This window comes from Tachypleus tridentatus, chromosome 6 (assembly GCF_004210375.1).
Source record: "Tachypleus tridentatus isolate NWPU-2018 chromosome 6, ASM421037v1, whole genome shotgun sequence".
NCBI classification, from domain to species: domain Eukaryota; kingdom Metazoa; phylum Arthropoda; class Merostomata; order Xiphosura; family Limulidae; genus Tachypleus; species Tachypleus tridentatus.
Window position 1 is genome coordinate 79,901,067 of NC_134830.1, and position 19,663 is coordinate 79,920,729.

Sequence of the window (19,663 nt, forward strand, 5' to 3'; positions counted from 1 at the left end):
GATACAAAATGAATAGTTAATGGATTTATTAAAGAAATTTTAGACAAAATGATTAAATTATTCTGTAATAAATACAAAATAAGTAAAATCAGAAAAATTTTACTAAAAATTACTAATAATTATTTTTAGTTAAAAATAAGGTCATTTAAGAACTTGGCACTACTTTATGCGGATGTACACTTTGAACCGCATATAAAAGCACGACAGTCACAGTAAACTTTGTATACTGATATGGTCCAATGTCGTGTGAATTAGTACTTCTACCATATTGGAGGCAGGAATGCTAACTGCAAGAGGTAAGTTTTATTTTACATGCACTCAAATAGTGGTGCCTTATTTTCCTTATTTTTTATTTTATGTTATTCTTTTATTTTACTTACCCCCAAATGATTGTGCCTTATTTTTATTTTATTTTATTCTATTTTATTTTTCATCTTTTTATATTTATTTTTTTAATTCTTATTTTAACTTGGAAGAGTATTCATCTCCCAACAACTGTCTGCAGGCAGTGAAAGATGATATAGATGTGAGACGGTGTGGACTTGAGCATTCACATCTCTCTCTCCTAATGTCTAATATTCTTATTCTAGACTAGCGAATTGGAGGTTAAGATTGATAGACAGTGTAGCCCCACCGTAATATGGATACTACTTCCTCACTCACCTCCAAAACCTAGGATAGATTTTATAATCCCACGTTGTAGCTTGTACCCTACGATCTTTTTTAAAAAATATACAGCGTATTTTCTTTAACTTTAATTTATTTTGCTTACGGCTTAAAAATATATGGTTATAATATCAGAGTTTGGGATTTGTTGTTTTTACGCGATCCTACCTATGATTTTGTTTCTTATTTAACTCCATTTTAATGTAAATATTTAATTACACTAGATAAATAGATACATAGATATAGATTGATCATTAAATGACGTAAGTGAAAATACATTTTTCAAATTCCATTTATTTGATTTAGCACAGTGAAGAATAAATTATTGAAGGATTTGTTTCTTTCAGAGTAGAGTGACAGTGGACTGACTTCTGTGTCCACTGCATGAAATCGACACCCATATTTAATAAGTTAGTAAATTTACCACTGTTCCCCTGAGGACTCTAAATTTTATTTCGAACCTTTTAGATCTATTTGAACAATTTTACTGGTTCTGGAATTTTAATTCTCAATTTTTAAACCCAAAACTAGGTCAGCTGAGAAGAGCCGTTAATTAAGAACAGAATTTCTTCTAAGCGAGCTAAGGTTATGTTGCTTACATCTAAAGCATTACCTTCATTTTTCGCCAACGGTGAATATTTGTTTACTGCATTTGATTGCATCATTGAAAAAGTATAAATTTAAAAGATGGAAAAGTATATTAACGAGGATATCACCAGTTGGTCTTATTACGATGTTGAATCTTTTTTAATCACGTAGGTCTTGTGTAAACCAACAAAACAATGAATTTGGTCCTAATAATAAATGTGCAATCAAAGATAGCGAAAGTAGCATTTTCTTTTCAATTTGCACTAGTAGCACCAGTGAAAAAAAAAGATTAAAAATAAACGATGAAGATGGTGGTGATAAATAATAAAGTTCACGTTAGTAATAACAACAAGAAAAAAATGAAACAGTCTCCATCATTTATAATAATATGAATAAAATTAATAAGGCTAAGGACAACAGTTAACTAATGAACATTAACTGATAATAAAAACAAAAACTTTTTATCAAATATTTTGTTACTAGTAACCATATCATAAACATTTATAAAGAAACAGAACAATATTTGAGCTTTACAGGACTAACGATTACTTAATATAACAGAAATACTAGTCATGATTACGTTATGCAAAGCTACAAGGTATGTTTATGTAACGACTGATAAAAGGAAATTTTTAAAATGTCACAAGAGGAAACAAAATCGCATTATCTTTCGGTGATGTTATTTTTTAATTATGCAAAAACATAGGACATTTGGTAATGATGATAAATTTTGTTAACTAGTTTAAACAATTATTAAAACAGTGCTATAACAGCAGAGAAATTATTTAAAATGTAAAAATTAATATGTTTAATTAAACAACTTTAATATTTTACCGTAAATCTAAATTCCTTATCATATAAACATAAAAAACATACATCTGAACGGCATTCTGACGGTCATCTGCTTGAAACTTTGCTCAAAACAAAACAGAATAAACATTTTATTTAGATGTGATAGTTTATCTTTTCTATCTTTCACCTATAAAAATAAGTCTGTGTTTTGTGATAGTCTTGTCAATGAAGGTGGCTGAAGAAATTGTTTATTTGGTCTGTAGTTAAGCACAAAACTACACGAGCTCGGTCTCACATGATAATTGTGAGAGTGGTTTCGCTATGAGAATTCATTCACTTAATTTGTATATTTCATCTGTATGCAGATACTTCAGTGAAACCATTCTTGAAAGATAGAGATTTCTTTGTGTTCCTTGGATCAACGTGGTGTTATTATTGTGATGCACAATGTCTTGTTGTTCGGGTTTGTTAATTGATTGTTTGTCAAGTCACTGAAAAACAATGTTTTACTTTCCTTGCACTTGCATAACTTTGTGACTCATTAACGCTACAATGATATAATTCGGCTAAAATATTTTAGATATCTGCAATGTTTAACCTAAATTATTATTCTTTTCTGAACTTCGTTCTCTAGTCGCATGTAGTACTTACGAAGAATGTAGACCAAAAATTAACAATATCTATAGCAATGTTTTACCACTCAAGGTTCTTAAAAAGTGCCTCACTTGCAAACGTTTAAGGAGGCTGTTTTTGTGTTGTTAGATCACTTGCCTACTGTGGTGAGGTATCAATAATACCGAAAGATTAAAATACGCATTAATGCTATAATTTATCCAATTTTTACAATACATATATATAGACACATATACATACATTTTTCTTGGATTTAAACCACGGACATTTTACTCGACAGACAAATGCCTTACCAACTAAGTACGGGTTAACCGTACATGGTTAGCAGTAAGTTACTTTTTAACAACCTAAATTACACCAATATCTCGTTACCCATAATTTTTCTTTTACTTTCTTATTAAATAAAAAAATTACTTTCACTGCACATACAGCCCTTTGTTTGTGTAACAACTTTTGCTTTATATGTTAAAGTATTGTTTTAAAAAATTCACACACACGAATGGGCATCCTCACTTACTTAATGAATATAATCGGTATTCTTAAATCTTTCTGTATAATAACTTAAATAACAGAAATATGAATGATATTATAATGCGACCATACTTTGCAAATATACTCGGGATGTTCGATCTGTGCGTGTTTCCTTACCTACGCAGAATTCCCCGCTGATACAACGTTAAAATCAGTGGTTCGATTTCCATTGGTGGACTAAGTAGATAACCCGATGTGGCTTTGCTATAAGAAAACACACACAAACACATTACCTACTTCGTTTATCCCCCAAAAAAGGAGATAATATATCCCCCGTAAGGCCATTTAGGTATGACTGGGTCTATTAATAAGTTTTGAGAGCCACTGAACACAAATCTTGCATCAGGTTTTGTGTTTATGTTTCCTCCGGTTTCCTGGGGCATCATATTTGAAACTATATTCATACCCACATTCACAAGTTAGAGGGACCAAACTTGGCATACGTGCTCAGGTACAAAGGGCACTTGTTCTATTGTTTTTTTATTTTCGAGTACAGACCCCCTTGAGGTAGTTATAGAAGTAGTTGGAAGTAATGAAAAAGCTTTACCGATACAACAGGGGCTCTGTGAATCATGAACCCCTCATTGAAGCGTGACTATTTTATGAGAGTTACGTTAACAAATAATTTTAACCACATTACATTAAATAACATAAACCATAATTCCTTCATATAGGTTATAAATAAGTAAATTAATAATAATTTGTTACTAAAAATAAAAATTCAACAAGTTTGGACTATAAAAACAGTGTAAAACACTCTCTAGAAAATGTGTATTTTAGCTTTCAAAAAAAAACTCAGTTGTTTCTTCTTGAAATTCTCACATTTTGTTCACACTTGATTTTCATCTGCTTTATTTTCACTTTGTATAAGATAACTTATAATGCAATATCAAAAAACATTTATTATGGTACTGTGATGGGACAGTAGTAAGTCTACGACCTTATAACGTCAAAACTCATAGGTGGCACCCTATGGCACGGCGTGGCACGGCATAGCCAAGTGTGTTAAGGCGTTCGACTTCTAATCCGAGGATCACGGGTTCGAATCCCGGTCACATCAAACATGCTCGCCATTTCAGCCGTGGTGGCGTTATAATGTGACGGTCAATTCCTCTATTAGGTGGTAAAAGAGTAGCCTAAGAGTTGGCGGTGGGTGGTGCTAAATTAGGGACGGCTAGCAAAGGTAGCCCTCGAGAAGCTTTGCGCGAAATTCAAAACAAGCAAATAGGAACCCCTGCGGTAAACATAGCAGATAACCCAATATGTCTTTGCTCAGGAAAACAAACAAACCGGGCCTGGCATGGCCTAGCGTGTAAGGCGTGCGAGTCATAATCCGAGGGTCGCAGGTTCGCGCCCGCGTCGCGCTCAAAATGCGCGCCCTTCCAGCCGTGGGGGCGTTATAATGTGACGGTCAATTCCTCTATTGGTTGGTACAAGACGTAGCCCAAGAGTTGGCGGTGGGTGGTGATGACTACCTGCCTTCCCTCTAGTCTTCCACTGCTAAATTAGGGACGGCTAGCACAGATAGCCCTCAAGTAACTTTGTGCGAAATTCCAAAAAACGAACAAACAAACCTTTGCCGAATATTATCAAATTTGTGTCATTTTGTTAAGAAATTTATGCCCTGCCATCTAGTGGAAACGTTAGAAAATAATTTCGAATTAATACTAAGACAATTAATATTAATTTACTATTCTATCAAGTTTCTTATTTTGTATTTTATTATCGTCTTTTCAGTTTTATTGTAACTTTTTCTTTTAATCCACAGCTGTTCTACTTAGGTACTAATTTTCACATTCGCCATTTCAGCCGTGGGGGCATTATGATGTGACGGTCAATCCCACTATTCGTTGGTAAAAGAGTAGCCCAAGAGTTGGAGGTGGATTGTGATGATTAGCTGCCTTCCCTCTAGTCTTACACTGCTAAATTAGGGACGGCTAGCATAGATAACCCTCGAGTAGCTTTGTGCAAAATTAAAAAACAAACAAACTTTCCCGAAATATTTTATTTCCATTTTCAAAATATGACATCCAAATTAATAGATATGCATTTGTGACAGTTAGGCACCATACAAAATTTAAATATTTCTTGTTCAAACACTTAAGTTTTAATTTGCGGAAAAAAGAATAGATAAAATACTTGTGTACATGGGAACACTTTTATAATATATTCAAAACTATAACTGTAAGAAACTAAACGATGTTTGCAAGTTTTATGCAACACTGACAACTTCCCTTTAGCACTAAGTTACATAGTGGGTGGCCTGTGATGTGTCTACTATATAGAATTGAAACCAGAATTTTAAACGTTCAAAGTCTATAAACTTGCCGCTTACTCTTCGGTGTACATTCACAATTTACCTGTTTCTGTTTTCTACCTCTCAATACACTGCACAATAGTTTAAAATATACTTTATATTCACCTGATTGCGAGGTGCTTCTCATGTTTTATAGAGCAAAACATATCAAAGTATTTTAGTCACGTAAAGGCTTGAAAAGTTTCACTCAGAGATGTGTTATTAGGAAAAAGCTTACCTGCATAGTGTTTCAATTCAAATCGTTACGTTTCGATCTACACTGAAAGTGACATTAATGATAATAATGATTTAAGAGGGAATTTTAGATTTATGGAAAGTTTGTTTAAGCGGTAGCCTGAATAACTAACAACGATGTCTTTGTATATACTAAAATAATCGTGACTTTTATAGTTAGAAAAAAAATCAGGGTTAGGCTTCATACAGCTATAACACATAATGTCTTTATATAAAAAAACTTTTCATTCTAGCTTATCTTTCACAATACATTTTGGAAGGCAGAAAGATCATTTGAAAAAATACTTTGATCTTTAATGCTCATTTACTTGGTTTAGATGTAAATTTTGATTTCGAGATTTATTTAGATATCAAGGGAAATTGATTATTATCCTGAATTATATTTTCACTGAGGTAATTTAGATGTTTGTTTGCTAGAAAGCGTATTTCCTTAAGATGAAGCCCGTTAAAGTGGCACAAGAATACCTATAATGTTAGAGAACGTTATTGAACTCGAAATTGTGTGAAATACTTAGAAACAAGAATACAAAAAATTTACTAAAATCAGTGGAGTATCGAGTTAGTTTTCAGTTCATTTATCGATTTAATAGTTAGTTAATCATTCAGATCAGTGCCGGTTATTGTTTACATTCAGTTACTCCATTGATTAGTCGTGATATCGCACAAGTAAATTTATCCTTACGTTAGTTTCTCTCTCTCTCTGGTGTTTGGGTATATGTTTATACCCAGGAGAGTCAGGTACACCAGACCTCTTCCTCCTTCCATTACATTGTTGGAACTGACTGATTAATATGTAGTAATATCAGCTTTAGACTGGTCCTTTTCAGGGCAATGTCCATTTATATTTTTCTTTCATTTTTTTAAGTCTAGTACGTAGGTGGCTGATTTTTGTGGTAGGTATTTTTCGATGTTTTTCAAAACTATTTTAATGATTATGTCTGTTTTCATTATTTGGATTTGTGTATTCTGTCAATATTTCAGAGAAGGTAGAAGTAATGGCATTGGTTAGTGTTTTCAATGTTCATAGGTGTTGTTTTGTGTGTGTTTTCAGTTGTTTTAGGTGGGTCTTCATTAATTGTTGATGGTTTTCCTGCATGAATGATGTTTTCTTGACTACTGCAGCATATGAGTATTTTTGTGTGTTTGTGTTCTGTGGTGTTTGAATAGTAGTTGATTTTGATTGTTCTTGGATTTTGTTTGTTTTTGGCTTGTTCATGTTTGGATTTTTTAAGTTCGTATAAGTGCGCCTTAATAGATTTGTATTTTTGGCATCCTTTATAATTTGCTGTGTGTTCTTCCCCACAATTACAGCATTTAGGTTTGAAGTTTAGTTTGGTACATTGAGATATGTGGTGATTTTCTCCACAGCCAACACAGCGCGCAGTTGCTTTTACGTTAGTTGTAGTGCCAATAATAGATCCGTCGAATCAAGCGCCATTCTCTACAACAGAGGCCCGGCATGGCCAGGTGATTAGGACGTTCGACTTGTAACTTGAGAGTCGCAGGATTCGAATTCCCGTCACACCAAACTTGCTCGTCCTTTCAGTCGTGGAGACGTTATAATGTGATGTTCAATCCTACTATTCATTGGTAAAAGAGTAACCCAAGAGTTGGCGGTGGGTGTTGATGAGTAGGTGCCTTTCCTCTTGTCTTACACTTCTAAATTAGGGATAGATAACGTGGATAAGTCTCATGTAGCTTTGCGCGAAATTCAAAACAAACAAATTCTAGAACAGTCTTTTAGTTTTGATTCGTATGTGAAGATCACCCAAAGGAAGGAGGGATTTTATTAAATGATTAAATTGTCAATTTTGCAATTACGAACGTAAATTAACACTTTCAGAATAATAGTTATGTGTTATAACTTCATATATCTTAACTGTATATATTTGCATATTCTTACCTTATCAGTGCTATCTTGTTCCTTCGACATATTTATTCGATGTTTTCACTTTAGCTATCATCTAAGATGTACCTAATATTTCTTCTTAGATAGTTGATTCATTGTTAGGAAAATTTGACGTCGTTACGTTGAAAATATATCTTAAAAATGTATAACACTGATAAAATTAGGTCCTTAATATCTTTCCTATTAATACAGTTGTAAGACACAAAATGTAGAATTTCTTGCACTTTTTCTAATTAAAAGCGTTAGTGATTAAGAACAAAGTACAAACTTTTAGCTCATATCTCCATCTCTTGACCAATTTAAAATCTAATTACAGCCGCCGCTACTGAGGGTTCCTTCTTGCTTTTACAATCGTATGGGCATTATAGTAGTTCAGTTTTATTAGTTAATCTACTTATAAATTATGTATACATGTATATTTACAGTAACATAATTAGTATCTTGGAGATGAGAAGTTTCTTCTCGACATCTAAGAAAAACAACAATAACGTATTTACCAGAATACACAGTGAACTCAAAATAAAACTTATGATTATGTAAACCTGAATGAAGCTTTAATATTTAACTATTTTATTACTTTGTCGTACTATGACAGATGTTAGTACAGAAATAGAGGTTTGTTTTGAATTTCTCGCAAAGCTACGCGAGGACCATCTGCCATAGCTGTTCTAATTTAGCAGTGTAAGACTAGAGGGAAGGCAGCTAGTCATCACCACACACCACCAACTCTTGGGATACTCTTTTAGCAACGAATAGGGGGGGACTGAGCGTTACATTATAACGCCCCCACAGCTGAAAGGGCAAGCATGTTTGGGGCGACGGGAATTTGAACCCGCGACTGGCCATGCCGGGCTAGTACAGAAATATTAAACAACTAATGTTAGAAATACGTCTTTCTGTTTTAAAGTATCATGCTTTGTAATAAACTGATAAATATGAGGACACAGAAATCATTCTCCTATCTTATTTGTATGAAAATATTCCGAAGTATTATTTCAATAAAAATAAATTTTTATATAGCTAGTGACAAACGTATCAACAAGCATATTATGGAAAAAAACACTTTTGAAATGAGTTTCTAGGAAAACAATAACAATGTATTTACCAGAATACGCAGTTTCTATGTCATTTCCTGCTTCTCTCTGTATCATGTATCATAACTTCTTATTCTTTTATTAAAAGTGACATTGTGTAATGTGATATCTTATTTTTTGGTAAACGTGGCATTTCGCGTTGCTTAAGGACCCATTTACACTGTACAGTTACAGTTTTCTAGTATCCCCATTAGTTTTATTATGCAAATGCTAAACCAAATAAATTCATTTATTACATTTATATAAAAATCCAAATATTATATTATTTATATATGTTTTCATACCAGCGTAATATACATAAATATATATATGTATGTGTGTATTAACTAAAAAAATTGTAATCCAGATAGAAAGACAGGCTTTGTTATCATAGTACAACCGTATAATAAACATTCTTTGTCCGACGATTAATGTTTTGCATTCTTTTGCCGTATAAACGCATTTCGCACTGTGAGACCTTGTGTGTGCTGTAAGAGAGGTGGTTAATCCTGTTATTTGTTCAGACGAGAGTATCCAAAAAGGTTGGTAGAGAGTACCGTAAGCTACCTGCCTTCCCTCTAGTTAATCAATCAAAAATTAAGCACGACAATCCACAGATCAACCAAGTTTACCTTTCCATGGAAAGTTTAAAACAAATAAATCAATATAGCTCAATAATAATAATATTGACCATCACACTTTATTTCTGTGTGTTATATTATTGCAAAACTTTATAAAGTGTGCTGAGTTATTATCGATTAACACTCTATTAATTCTAGAAAATCATGAATTAAAATAATTTCAGGTCTTACAAATATTGCTTGCTTTCCATTTTCTCATGCTTAATGTACACTTTAAATTTGTATGTGTTAATTTCAGTTACGTGAAAAGCCTAAATAACATTCAAATTACATATAGTACAAACCAAATATTTAATGTTAATTTGAGTTACTTGAAAATCACCAAAGAAACTATGTGAATAATTTCAGATGTTCGCTAATTAAGAAATAGGATATATTTAAAATGAATTATGTGCCTCTTTCAAAATTATATTGTTTATCGCCTTAACCCAGTTTGAGTTTTGTTGTTGACTATACAAATTATTATATATTTTGAAATTTGGACTCTACAGTTATTTAAAATACGAAGTAAATATAGATTATTTTCCTATGTAAGGTAGTCATTACCATTAGAAAATGAGAAACATGATTATAACCACAGTTTAGACGTTTCCACTAAGCGCATTTCTCAGGATAACTGCAATACAGGAATTGTATACACTTGTAGAACTCCATTAGTTGTTTTCTTTATCTCTAAGAGCCATAGTCCCCAAAAAGCATCATAATGCGGAAATGTAAGTTAAATAACACTCATTTGAAATAATTTCCCACTGCCCTATGTGCAGCCCTCTCAATGGATCAGCGACAAACGTAAAAACTGGATTTTGATATCCTCGATGGACAAAGCACACAGATAGCAGATTTTGTAGCTTTTACTTTATACCCAAACAAATGTATATACAGAACACATGTGTTTTTGAACTTTTCCCTTCGTTATTCTCAGAAGCTTATTCACATACTAAATCTCCAGCTCTTTCTTATTAATTGATTTCTACATCATCTGTTGCTTCATTCATCGAGAAGTAATGAAAGGTTTTTTTCAACGGCTTATGAGTTTAACCATTAACTTGAAATACTGAATAGAAATTTACTGTAAAGCTTGTTAAACTACAGACATGAGTTGAACACCGAACTGAGTATGCTTATGAGGCTAGCTTAAGATGCAGCTTCTAAGAGGTATCTTGGATGCGTTCATTGTGACAAAGTTAGGATACATAGAAATACAGATTTATTTAGGGGGCCAAATGAGAAGTGTAAGAGTTTGCGTTATTCGATTTTTTATGTGAGACGCCGAGTTAGATTCACTTCTATTATTTATAAGCTGAATAAAATCATTTAAAGCCTAACAAATAAAAAAGCAAGAAATAAATTAAATAAACAGATGTGCTAGAGTCAATCTGGAGTTGCTTGACATTTTTCTCATTACGTTACCTTCCTTGTGTTGATGATAATTGTTGGTTGATAATGAATTCAAAAATCTGCTAAGTACTTGTACCAAAACCTTTAGTAACTAGAGATTGGGATGCTCTATGAACTAAGCCGGTTTGTTTAAACGGCATATTTTAAGTCAGATCTCTTTTCCACTATTTCCTCCGTCTTTTACGTTTGGTGAAATCATACTTGATAACTATTATATAAATTCCACTATTCCGACAATGGGAGCTATTAAGTTAAAAAAGATGAAGTATGTTTGTTTTTAGTTAAGCACAGAAATACACAATGGGATATTTGTGCTCTACTCACAGTGGGTATCGAAACCCAGTTTCTAGCATGTAAGTTCGCAGACTTATCGCTGTGCCACTGAGGACATTTGAAAACGAAACAAAAAACTCCACAAAGAGGTGAGGAAGTACTTTATAATTTCATTTATTTTTAAACAATAATAAACTGTAATAAACAGCCTGAAGTAATGAAAGTTATTAGTATAATATTAAACTATTAAGTTTCTAAACTTAATAAGGAACAACCTACGTTATACTAGCATTTTGAGTCAGGTAAGGCTAAAGTATAACATAACGTTTAGCAAACTAAGTGATAAGAGAGTATGATAGTAATTAATAAATATTATTAACGTAGTTTTTCACGCAGCATTTTGAGTTATCCAATTTGTACATGTATTAAGTAAAATATCTTGTTATAAATATTATAATTATTGGAAACATTATAATTTTATTTTCGCGATAAACACACACATAAAAAGAGAAGCTAGTAATTTACTGAATGTGAAGTAAAACTTCCTCTTATCAACGAAAGATCACCATTTTTATCATTCACAGGCGAGTGTTACAAAAACTGAAGTACTGGTTATTTTATTTAACGTATTTTATTATACAGGTTCAGTATAGCACATGTGAATGCTATTATTTTTGTGATTTTATATTTTTAGTTCATATACAATATTGTATAGGTAGCCCTTTTCATTTATGTGTAAAATATAAAATTCATATATAAGCATTTATTAGAGACTTAGCACGGCTGTGTTCCAATATATCTGTTAATCTATTAGGTATCGAGTTCCTCCAACATGCTCACCGCTAGTACAGCGGTAAGTCTACGGATTTACAACGCTAAAATGAGGGGTTCGATTCCCCTTGGTGGACTTAGAAGATAGGCCGCTGTGGCTTTGCGATAAGAAAACACACATTCCTCCAGCGTGGCTTGCTTGAGGTACTTATTCTCCGCGGTGGAAAAGGACCCACTGTATTATAACAGTATATGTAAACGCAATCTTGCAAATCGTAAACTTTTCTGATGTAATTACTCTGCTTATAACTTAATGTTCAGTGTTCTAAATCAGTTTGTTCTATAACACTAATTTTCACTGTTGCCATATGAGCATGAAGTGCGTTGAGTGTTGTTAACCATAAGGATATAAAATGAGCTATCTGTACTATGTCCATTGTATGTATTTTACTGGATTTATAGTGTTATAAGCTCTCAGGCTGACCGCTAAACCTCCTAGGTAGAACGAACACGAGCTTATATAGTCTGATACAATCCAGAAAAGTTCTTTTCTTCACTAGTGTTATTTGATAGTATGTTCCTAACAACCGTTCAGTAGATTATCAGATACTTTTGATTAATTCCGATTTAAACGCCTTGTTTGTTTTACGTAAAAACTCAAGTAAATAAAAAGAAATGCGGTAATAAAATTTAAAATTAAGAGTGAATCTATTTAGACTGATAATAAAACGTTGCTGCATAATGACACAGACAAACTACGTTTATTTTTCGATGAAATTACATGTTATTTCATGGACGGAATTCTATGTGCTTGTATTTCTTTTAAGTTTCACGTCTTTAGAATGAAACGTGTATATATATATACACACACACACACATCCAAACATGTTGTGCTGCACTCAAGAGACAGTGCTGTGTACAGATTAAAATCGCTAAGTTCAGAAATTCCAATTAAAAAAGGTCAGATATGCATTATTATTACATTAAAAAACACTACAACATTTTTATGTAAGTGCATACATATGCAAACAAATTCTACTGTACAATTTCACATATTAAAATACCAATAATATTTTAATGAAACGTGTAGTATTACACACAAGCCACAAATTTCCCTTCGTCAACCAAGGACGCACACATAATTTTCCACACTTCCAAGTGTACCATGAAGAAGAAGAGAGCTATACCTACATCAGTTGCACACTCCAAGTAACAATGAAAGTATTTTGTTTTACTCAGCAAATTGTCGAACTGTCCATGGCGCATCTCAACTACACACAAAACCAAAACATCGTAAATGTTCCAAACACCAACCATAAAATTATCTTTCAATAGTTTATACTAACCGGAAGTAAGGAACAAACTCAAAGAAGTAACGCTTTATGCGTTCCAGTATTTCTTATCTCTGAATAACATAGAAAACTCCTCAGAATATTCATTTACTGGCCATAGGCCATTCTATGTTAAAGCTAAATTACTGTTTCGATTAGTTAAAAAAAAGTTAAAATTATGCTCAGTTAAAAAATAAATACCCTAATTGTTCAATGAATCATAGTCAGTTCGATTGAAGAATAATCTCCTGATTTTCTTATCATGTGTATTTAATGTCACGTCTTTTGCAATATATATAGTGTACTATCCTCAAATCAGTTTTCATTTTGTTTTGAAACTGTTGGAGTCTGAACCATCAAATAAAAAATAAAAGAATAACAAGTATTAGCTGGTACACCAATACTATATTTTCATGACTGTTGACAGCAAATAGACACTGTTTTTCACTGATTAAATAGTCCGTTGATGAATCCACAATATATATGTCGAAAGTAAATTAGAACAGAACAAAACATGACGGAATGTCGCCGTACAGTTTAAGTACATTATAAGCCACCAGATGGCAGGTAAATATTTTAAGAGATCGTCTGTCTCATGGTAATTCTAGAACCCGAGGAGGCCCCGCCTCTAACTTGCCACAGGGAGCTACACAGTCGCGAGAAGCCCAGTTGGTCTCTCCTTGGGACAGTAGTGCTGGGCGGTGAATTGGACTACATGGTTGATTGCTTAATTGGTCTGAAAAAGCAGAAGGCGTGGTATGAGGTGGTTGAATTGATATACATATATTTGATGAATGATAACCTCGATGTCCGCTGCTGAATGGAGATTGCGATGCGTCCGACGTCAAAGAAGCTGTAGAGGTCGCTTTGGAATCTATGAGAAAATTAGATGATTGTCTGAAAACAAATTTGAAATCTATGTCTATCCATCTGTGCATTTGATCATTCATAAACTCAACTTTCTAGGAAAAAATGTAAATATTGTTATCCAAAAATTAGTGACAATCAACACAGAAATGAAGTCGATAAAAAGTATGAACTACTAGTTTGAGTTAGTGGTTGGAGTGTGGTTCAAATACCCATTATTATCATATACTCAATAATTTAATATATTTTGAATGAAAATTTCGATTGAAGGTGGAAACAATTTTTTTTCAATTGAATGTAACAACAACAACAAAAAAAGACAGAGGAAGAAATGTATGTATTTGCATTTTTTGCTTTGAAAACTACCTTTACCACTGGAAAAGCAAACGTTCTCGTAACCAATGTATGTTTAAATTATTTTCCGAAATAACGTTACTTATTCATTATTTTATAAATTGTTTATTACACTATGTTCATTCCAACTGTAATAAATAATCATGTTACACATTCACATGTAGTTTACGAATTTTCTGAAAGTGGAAAGAGAATTTCAGAAAACTGGTTGCTCAAACTAACGAAAAACAAACTGATATCTAATTGAATTATAACTTCAAAGTTATAATTTGAGTAATTAGATTTTAATAAGTTTTATATGATGTTTTTTTGTAAACATCTAAAACAATGAATTTCTAAGCATGATTTTTAACATCTTTAATATTATTTTCTATAAACAGCCTTGATAATGTGAGCACTGGGAATCTGTTTCAATGAAAAACATCTTTTAAATACACCAACTCTGTCATTAAACAAGAATACCAAAAATGTTTTTAGTTTTTAGTCTTTCTATGAAACTTCGGTAAATTAAAAATATATTTCCTTGTTTTGTAGGGGCTGGAATTAGAACGATCGACTTGCAGCCTTTGGGTCAAAGGTTCGAATCCAGTCCCCAACTAACTCGATCTTCTAGCCTAACGATCTTATAACGTGACGGCCAATCTAGCCTTTCTTTGGTAAAAATTGACGGTGGTTGGAGTTGATTAACTACACAGTGTGTTACTTTAAAAATAGGAACGGCTTGCACAGACAGCCCTCGAGTGATTTTGCACGAAAATGAATAAAACAAGCACACCAGCACATAACAAGTAACAAGAAGTTAGTTTTTATTTAATATCATGTTGTAGTTGTAATAATGCTCAATGACCTACAGATACGTTCGTGTAAGTTTCACATTTACAAAGCCAGAATTTATTATCTGTATTCAATCTTGGCGTCTTATTTGGCCCGTTTTAGAACCACTGAGTCACGTACCAAGTTCAAACAAGGAATTCTAAACACCACAACCAACACAAATGATACTAAACAACATACAAATCACAAGATAATTGTCTTTGTAACCAGTGAGAAGTGCTTAACGTTTACCTGCACCTCGGGATGTGAGTAGTTCAGACATACAAGGACAGCTTCTGTGTGGTTTTACTTGGAATAAAGAACCATTTACTTCAGCGGACGATAATTGGGAACGTGAGGGTCTGTGTACTTTTTGTAAAGAATATGGGAATCGTTCAGAAATGTTGTTGCATTAGTAATGGAATTTAACTTTAATAGATTATTAGATTCATAACATTAATTCTGAACGTATGTACTAACGTTTACCGCTTCTTTAAGGAATGCTAGCAAACCTTTTATCGTTCTTTTAGAATTAAACAAACAAATTTAGGATTATTCCCAATTCAACCTAAACCTAGCAAGTGAAACGTAAACAATAAATTTAACTAAACGTAACCCTGATACTAGGTTCTAATCCCACCTAAATCTAAGTAATCCTAAAACAACTTCAAATTACTCATCCTGAACATAAGCAGTAATACTAGAAGTTAAAAACAACGTGCTAAAATGAAGTTATAAACAGTAATTCTTTCTCTTGAATTATTTGAAACTGATGTAACGTATATTAAAAATCCTAAATGCCGATGAAAGAAGGATGAAAAAGTTATTTTGTTGATAGCGATGAAAACATATGTTACGGTTGTGATCTAAAATCCTTATTGAATAATTCTCGGAATACTAAGTTAGCGATAGTTAATATTATCAAGTATAAGATGCTTACATATTACGAATATTCACACACGCATATTTAAGAACAGTTTGAATTTTAAAAAGTAGATGCGAGTGAAAAGTAGCGAATAAAAATAGTAGTGATAAGTCAGTCAGTTATCGATACACTATTCTGTTGATAGTAGTAAAATTATTACTTTCATAACGTTTTTCAGATTGATACAAATAAAAAAGAATTAATTATGACTTTATACAAATCACTAGTTTGGCCTCACTTGAAATATTCTTATAGTTTTGATCTTCTTATGAAAGAAAGGTTATTGACCTATTGGAAAAGGTTCAGAAAAGGGCCACCAGGGTTATTTTTTGGAATGGAAGGATTATTTTATAAGGATGGATAAATATCTTTGTCTTGGGAAAAGAAAAGTAATAAGTGACTTTAAAGAAGCTTACAAAACTTCCGGGAGTTCTATAGAATAAAGACCTTTGATTTCTTTATGCTATATTATTATAGAGACAATGGTACAAGAAGGCACGACATTAAGATTTACAAAAGACAAGCTAGACTCGAGTAAAGACATTTTTATTTTTCTAACAGGGAAATTGGCTGATGGAGTGAGTTGCCATCGACAGGAGTAGTGGCTGGCATTTTACCAGAGTTTAAGAAGGAATCGAAGAATTCCTGAAAAATGAAAGGTGAGTTTAAATTTTAGCCTTTGTTACAGTGGGTTTATAGGAGCAACGTTTAAGGACCGAATGATCCCTTGTTTTCCATGTATTATATTAAGTTTATACATATTGCGACTATCGTCTTAAATATAATAACACTATTACGACTGGCTCATCTGGTACTTCAGACTTAAAAAAACCTTAGTACCGTTATGATGTTTAATATATTATCACTGAAAGTTATTTCATGAAATATAACCATTAAAGAGTTCAGAATATTTTAAACGCACTTGGTGTGGAATAGAACAGAAAAGTCTTTTTTATATATATTTGGATAGTAATAGAGTTACCCCAGTTAATTGTTTAATTTGTTAGAGAGTTAAAATATAGTGTTTCTTAAATTAGAATGGAATACACTGCCTTAAGAAAAATCCGACTGGCTCATGAGATGTAGTTTTCCTGTTCTTCTATGTTAACAGCAAAACATTAATATTCCATGTTTCTGACGTCAAATAACACTGTTTTATAATTTCTAATTGTTTTTTTTTTATGCACGTTAGATAACTAAGGGTGAAACTATCAATTGTATACGAAGTACTACATTTAAATGAAATGGAGAAAGTCGATAAACAAACACTTTAAATAAATCTATGCATAAATTTTCAATTTTTGTGTGAAAAAACAGGATGTTCAAAACTCTTTGACACACTTTGGAAAAACCATAAAATATTAAATTTGAAAGCACCTGCTCAAAATATCGTTACGCGCAGTCAAGATATAGGGTTTAACTCTCTACAGGGTTTAAACATTGATCTGATCTGTTTATGTTAGAACAAAGCAAGTATAGAACTATTTCTGAATTCACTAACACCTGTTAATTTCGTATTTGTAATACTGCTTTTTCCTTCGTGAAATCTAAAGAATACGAACACGGAATGGTGTACATTTCTGGCTTTTTTTTTTAAAGGCACGATCAGTAAGCATGCTGTGCTTTGGTGTTTTTACCTTATAGAATTCCTTATAAATACAAAAACTGAATATTTGAATAGTTTATAACTGGAAGCGCATTTGTAATATACAACAAATTTTGTTGTGTTTTTGCGTTTTCAATGCCCATAAACAATATTTAGATCGTTCAAACTAAATATAAATGTTAAACTATTAAAATTTTAAATAAACAAGATTTTCTACTAAACAGCTGAAATGTTACCTGAAGAAGAGTTTAATTTGACGACGTCAGATCCTTTTGAATCAGAATTGGCCGAATTTTTATTTGCATTTTTAGGTTTTCGTTTTCTTGTTTGAATTCCTTCTTTCCTCATGGCTAATGGTCGATTTACCTGTAAAGATACCAACAAAATTTAGTCTATTTAATTTGGTCAAGCATTATAAAGAGTAAAGTCATATTGAGTGAACATTAAATATCTGATATATATTCAATATCTCAGAAATAAAAGGTTTGATTCGAGCACATAATGGTAAAAAACAAAATCCATATATATATTTTTCTTTAATATAATCATTATAATTCTACTAAGACATTGATATGCTGTTTACATTATGCAGTTTGTAATAAAGGCCACAAGCATTGCAGACAGGTTCTCCTTCATTATTCCTCCGCCAAAGTGTTGTGGTGGTGGTTCCACAATTAGAACAGCATAGACCGGTTCTTCTGGACACCGCCTGATGGGTGAATGAAAAAATATTACATAGCCTTAATAGTTTTGGAACATGGATGAAACAGCAACTCATATTTAAGATATAGAATTTTGCTATTTAATTTCAGTTTGTTTTTTAGCTTAATGATTACAGTTAAGGTTGTTAAAAAATAAGTTTGCAAGAATAGCTTGTTATCACAGGATTTCGAAATTTTTCTAAAGTATATTGTGCGTTCAATTTATCATATTTTCACGATCTTTTGCTAGAGGCTATTTTGACAAAGACTTGAAATCTACCAACGTCTTTCTAGGGATCTTTTCAAAGTGTTTCGTAGGTAACTCGTTTTGCCACAACGCTTTTGAGATCTGGTAGAGATTGATACACTAATTAGATAAGAGGTCATTCAAAGGTTGTAAGCTTAGAATGTGTGTGTTTGTGTGTTTTTCTTATATCAAAGCCACATCGGGCTATCTGTAAGCTTAGAAACATATATTATTTGTATTTTACTATGGATAGTAGTTTATAAAAGTAGAAGACTGATAAGAAACCTAGCAAATGCTCATTTATTCATACATAATGCAAAGTTTTCACAAGACATCAACATGCAGCTAGATCATAAATTACGAACTACACTATACAGAAACATTGTTTTGTGGCATGTTTGTAACGCCTAATCTGAACAGTTTGTCCGTGCACGTGATACTACTATCTATGCTTTATAAATATTTCATTTTTTGTCGTGACTGATTAGACTGATAATCTTTAATATAAAGTGTTTGCGAAATAAAAAAAACATGTATGTAAAACAATATTCACGTATCTTTCTATGTGTACAGTTCACACTAAAAACTGATGGCGTAAACTAGAATTTGTACTTTGAATATCAAGTTTACAGAAAATACGTGTTAAACGGAAGTATAGATACGATAAAATTAAATTTATTGACCAAATACAAAAGGTACAGAAATAGGATTTAAGTTGAACGTTAAGCAGTTCTTATGTGTCTAAAAAGAAAGATCTGATTATGTTATTTATGTGTATATACAGTAGTATGTTCGCTTAACTGTTTATTCATACTATTACTAAACACAGTCATGCTTAGTATGTAGGGATAGCCCCCCCAAAAAAAAGAAATGGCTGTCGCATATTATGTATTGCTCATTATAGTCTCAATTCTCTCCTACAACAATGTAAGATACTTTTATAAACATTTAACTTAGGTTTTTGAGGTTTCCAAAAGCTATCAAGATTTGCAT

The 19,663-nt window shown here is 32.3% G+C and overlaps 1 protein-coding gene and 1 long non-coding RNA gene across 8 annotated transcripts in view; one reads left to right on the top strand and one right to left on the bottom strand.

Annotated features, from left to right (window-relative positions):
- The first annotated feature begins 234 nt into the window (after window positions 1–234).
- LOC143252891 (uncharacterized) overlaps window positions 235–19,663 on the top strand; it is an 87,904-nt gene continuing 68,475 nt past the window's right edge. Inside the window, exons 1-2 of the long non-coding RNA XR_013029231.1 lie at window positions 235–296; window positions 16,678–16,775. This is a non-coding gene — a long non-coding RNA (uncharacterized LOC143252891). The remainder of the gene's footprint in view (window positions 297–16,677; window positions 16,776–19,663) is intronic.
- LOC143252888 (GATA-binding factor 5-B-like) overlaps window positions 11,266–19,663 on the bottom strand; it is a 102,015-nt gene continuing 93,617 nt past the window's right edge. For 5 of the 7 annotated variants that reach the window (XM_076505702.1, XM_076505704.1, XM_076505703.1 and 2 more), the window contains 3 exons: window positions 18,306–18,431; window positions 17,959–18,088; window positions 11,266–14,031 (listed from right to left, as the gene is read on the bottom strand). In XM_076505702.1, the coding sequence (XP_076361817.1) occupies window positions 13,751–14,031; window positions 17,959–18,088; window positions 18,306–18,431 (537 nt within the window). In that variant the 3' untranslated portion in view covers window positions 11,266–13,750. Of the gene's footprint in view, window positions 14,032–15,931; window positions 16,762–17,958; window positions 18,089–18,305; window positions 18,432–19,663 lie in introns of those variants that run through there. The other 2 variants (XM_076505707.1, XM_076505709.1) reach the window with 2 other exon arrangements.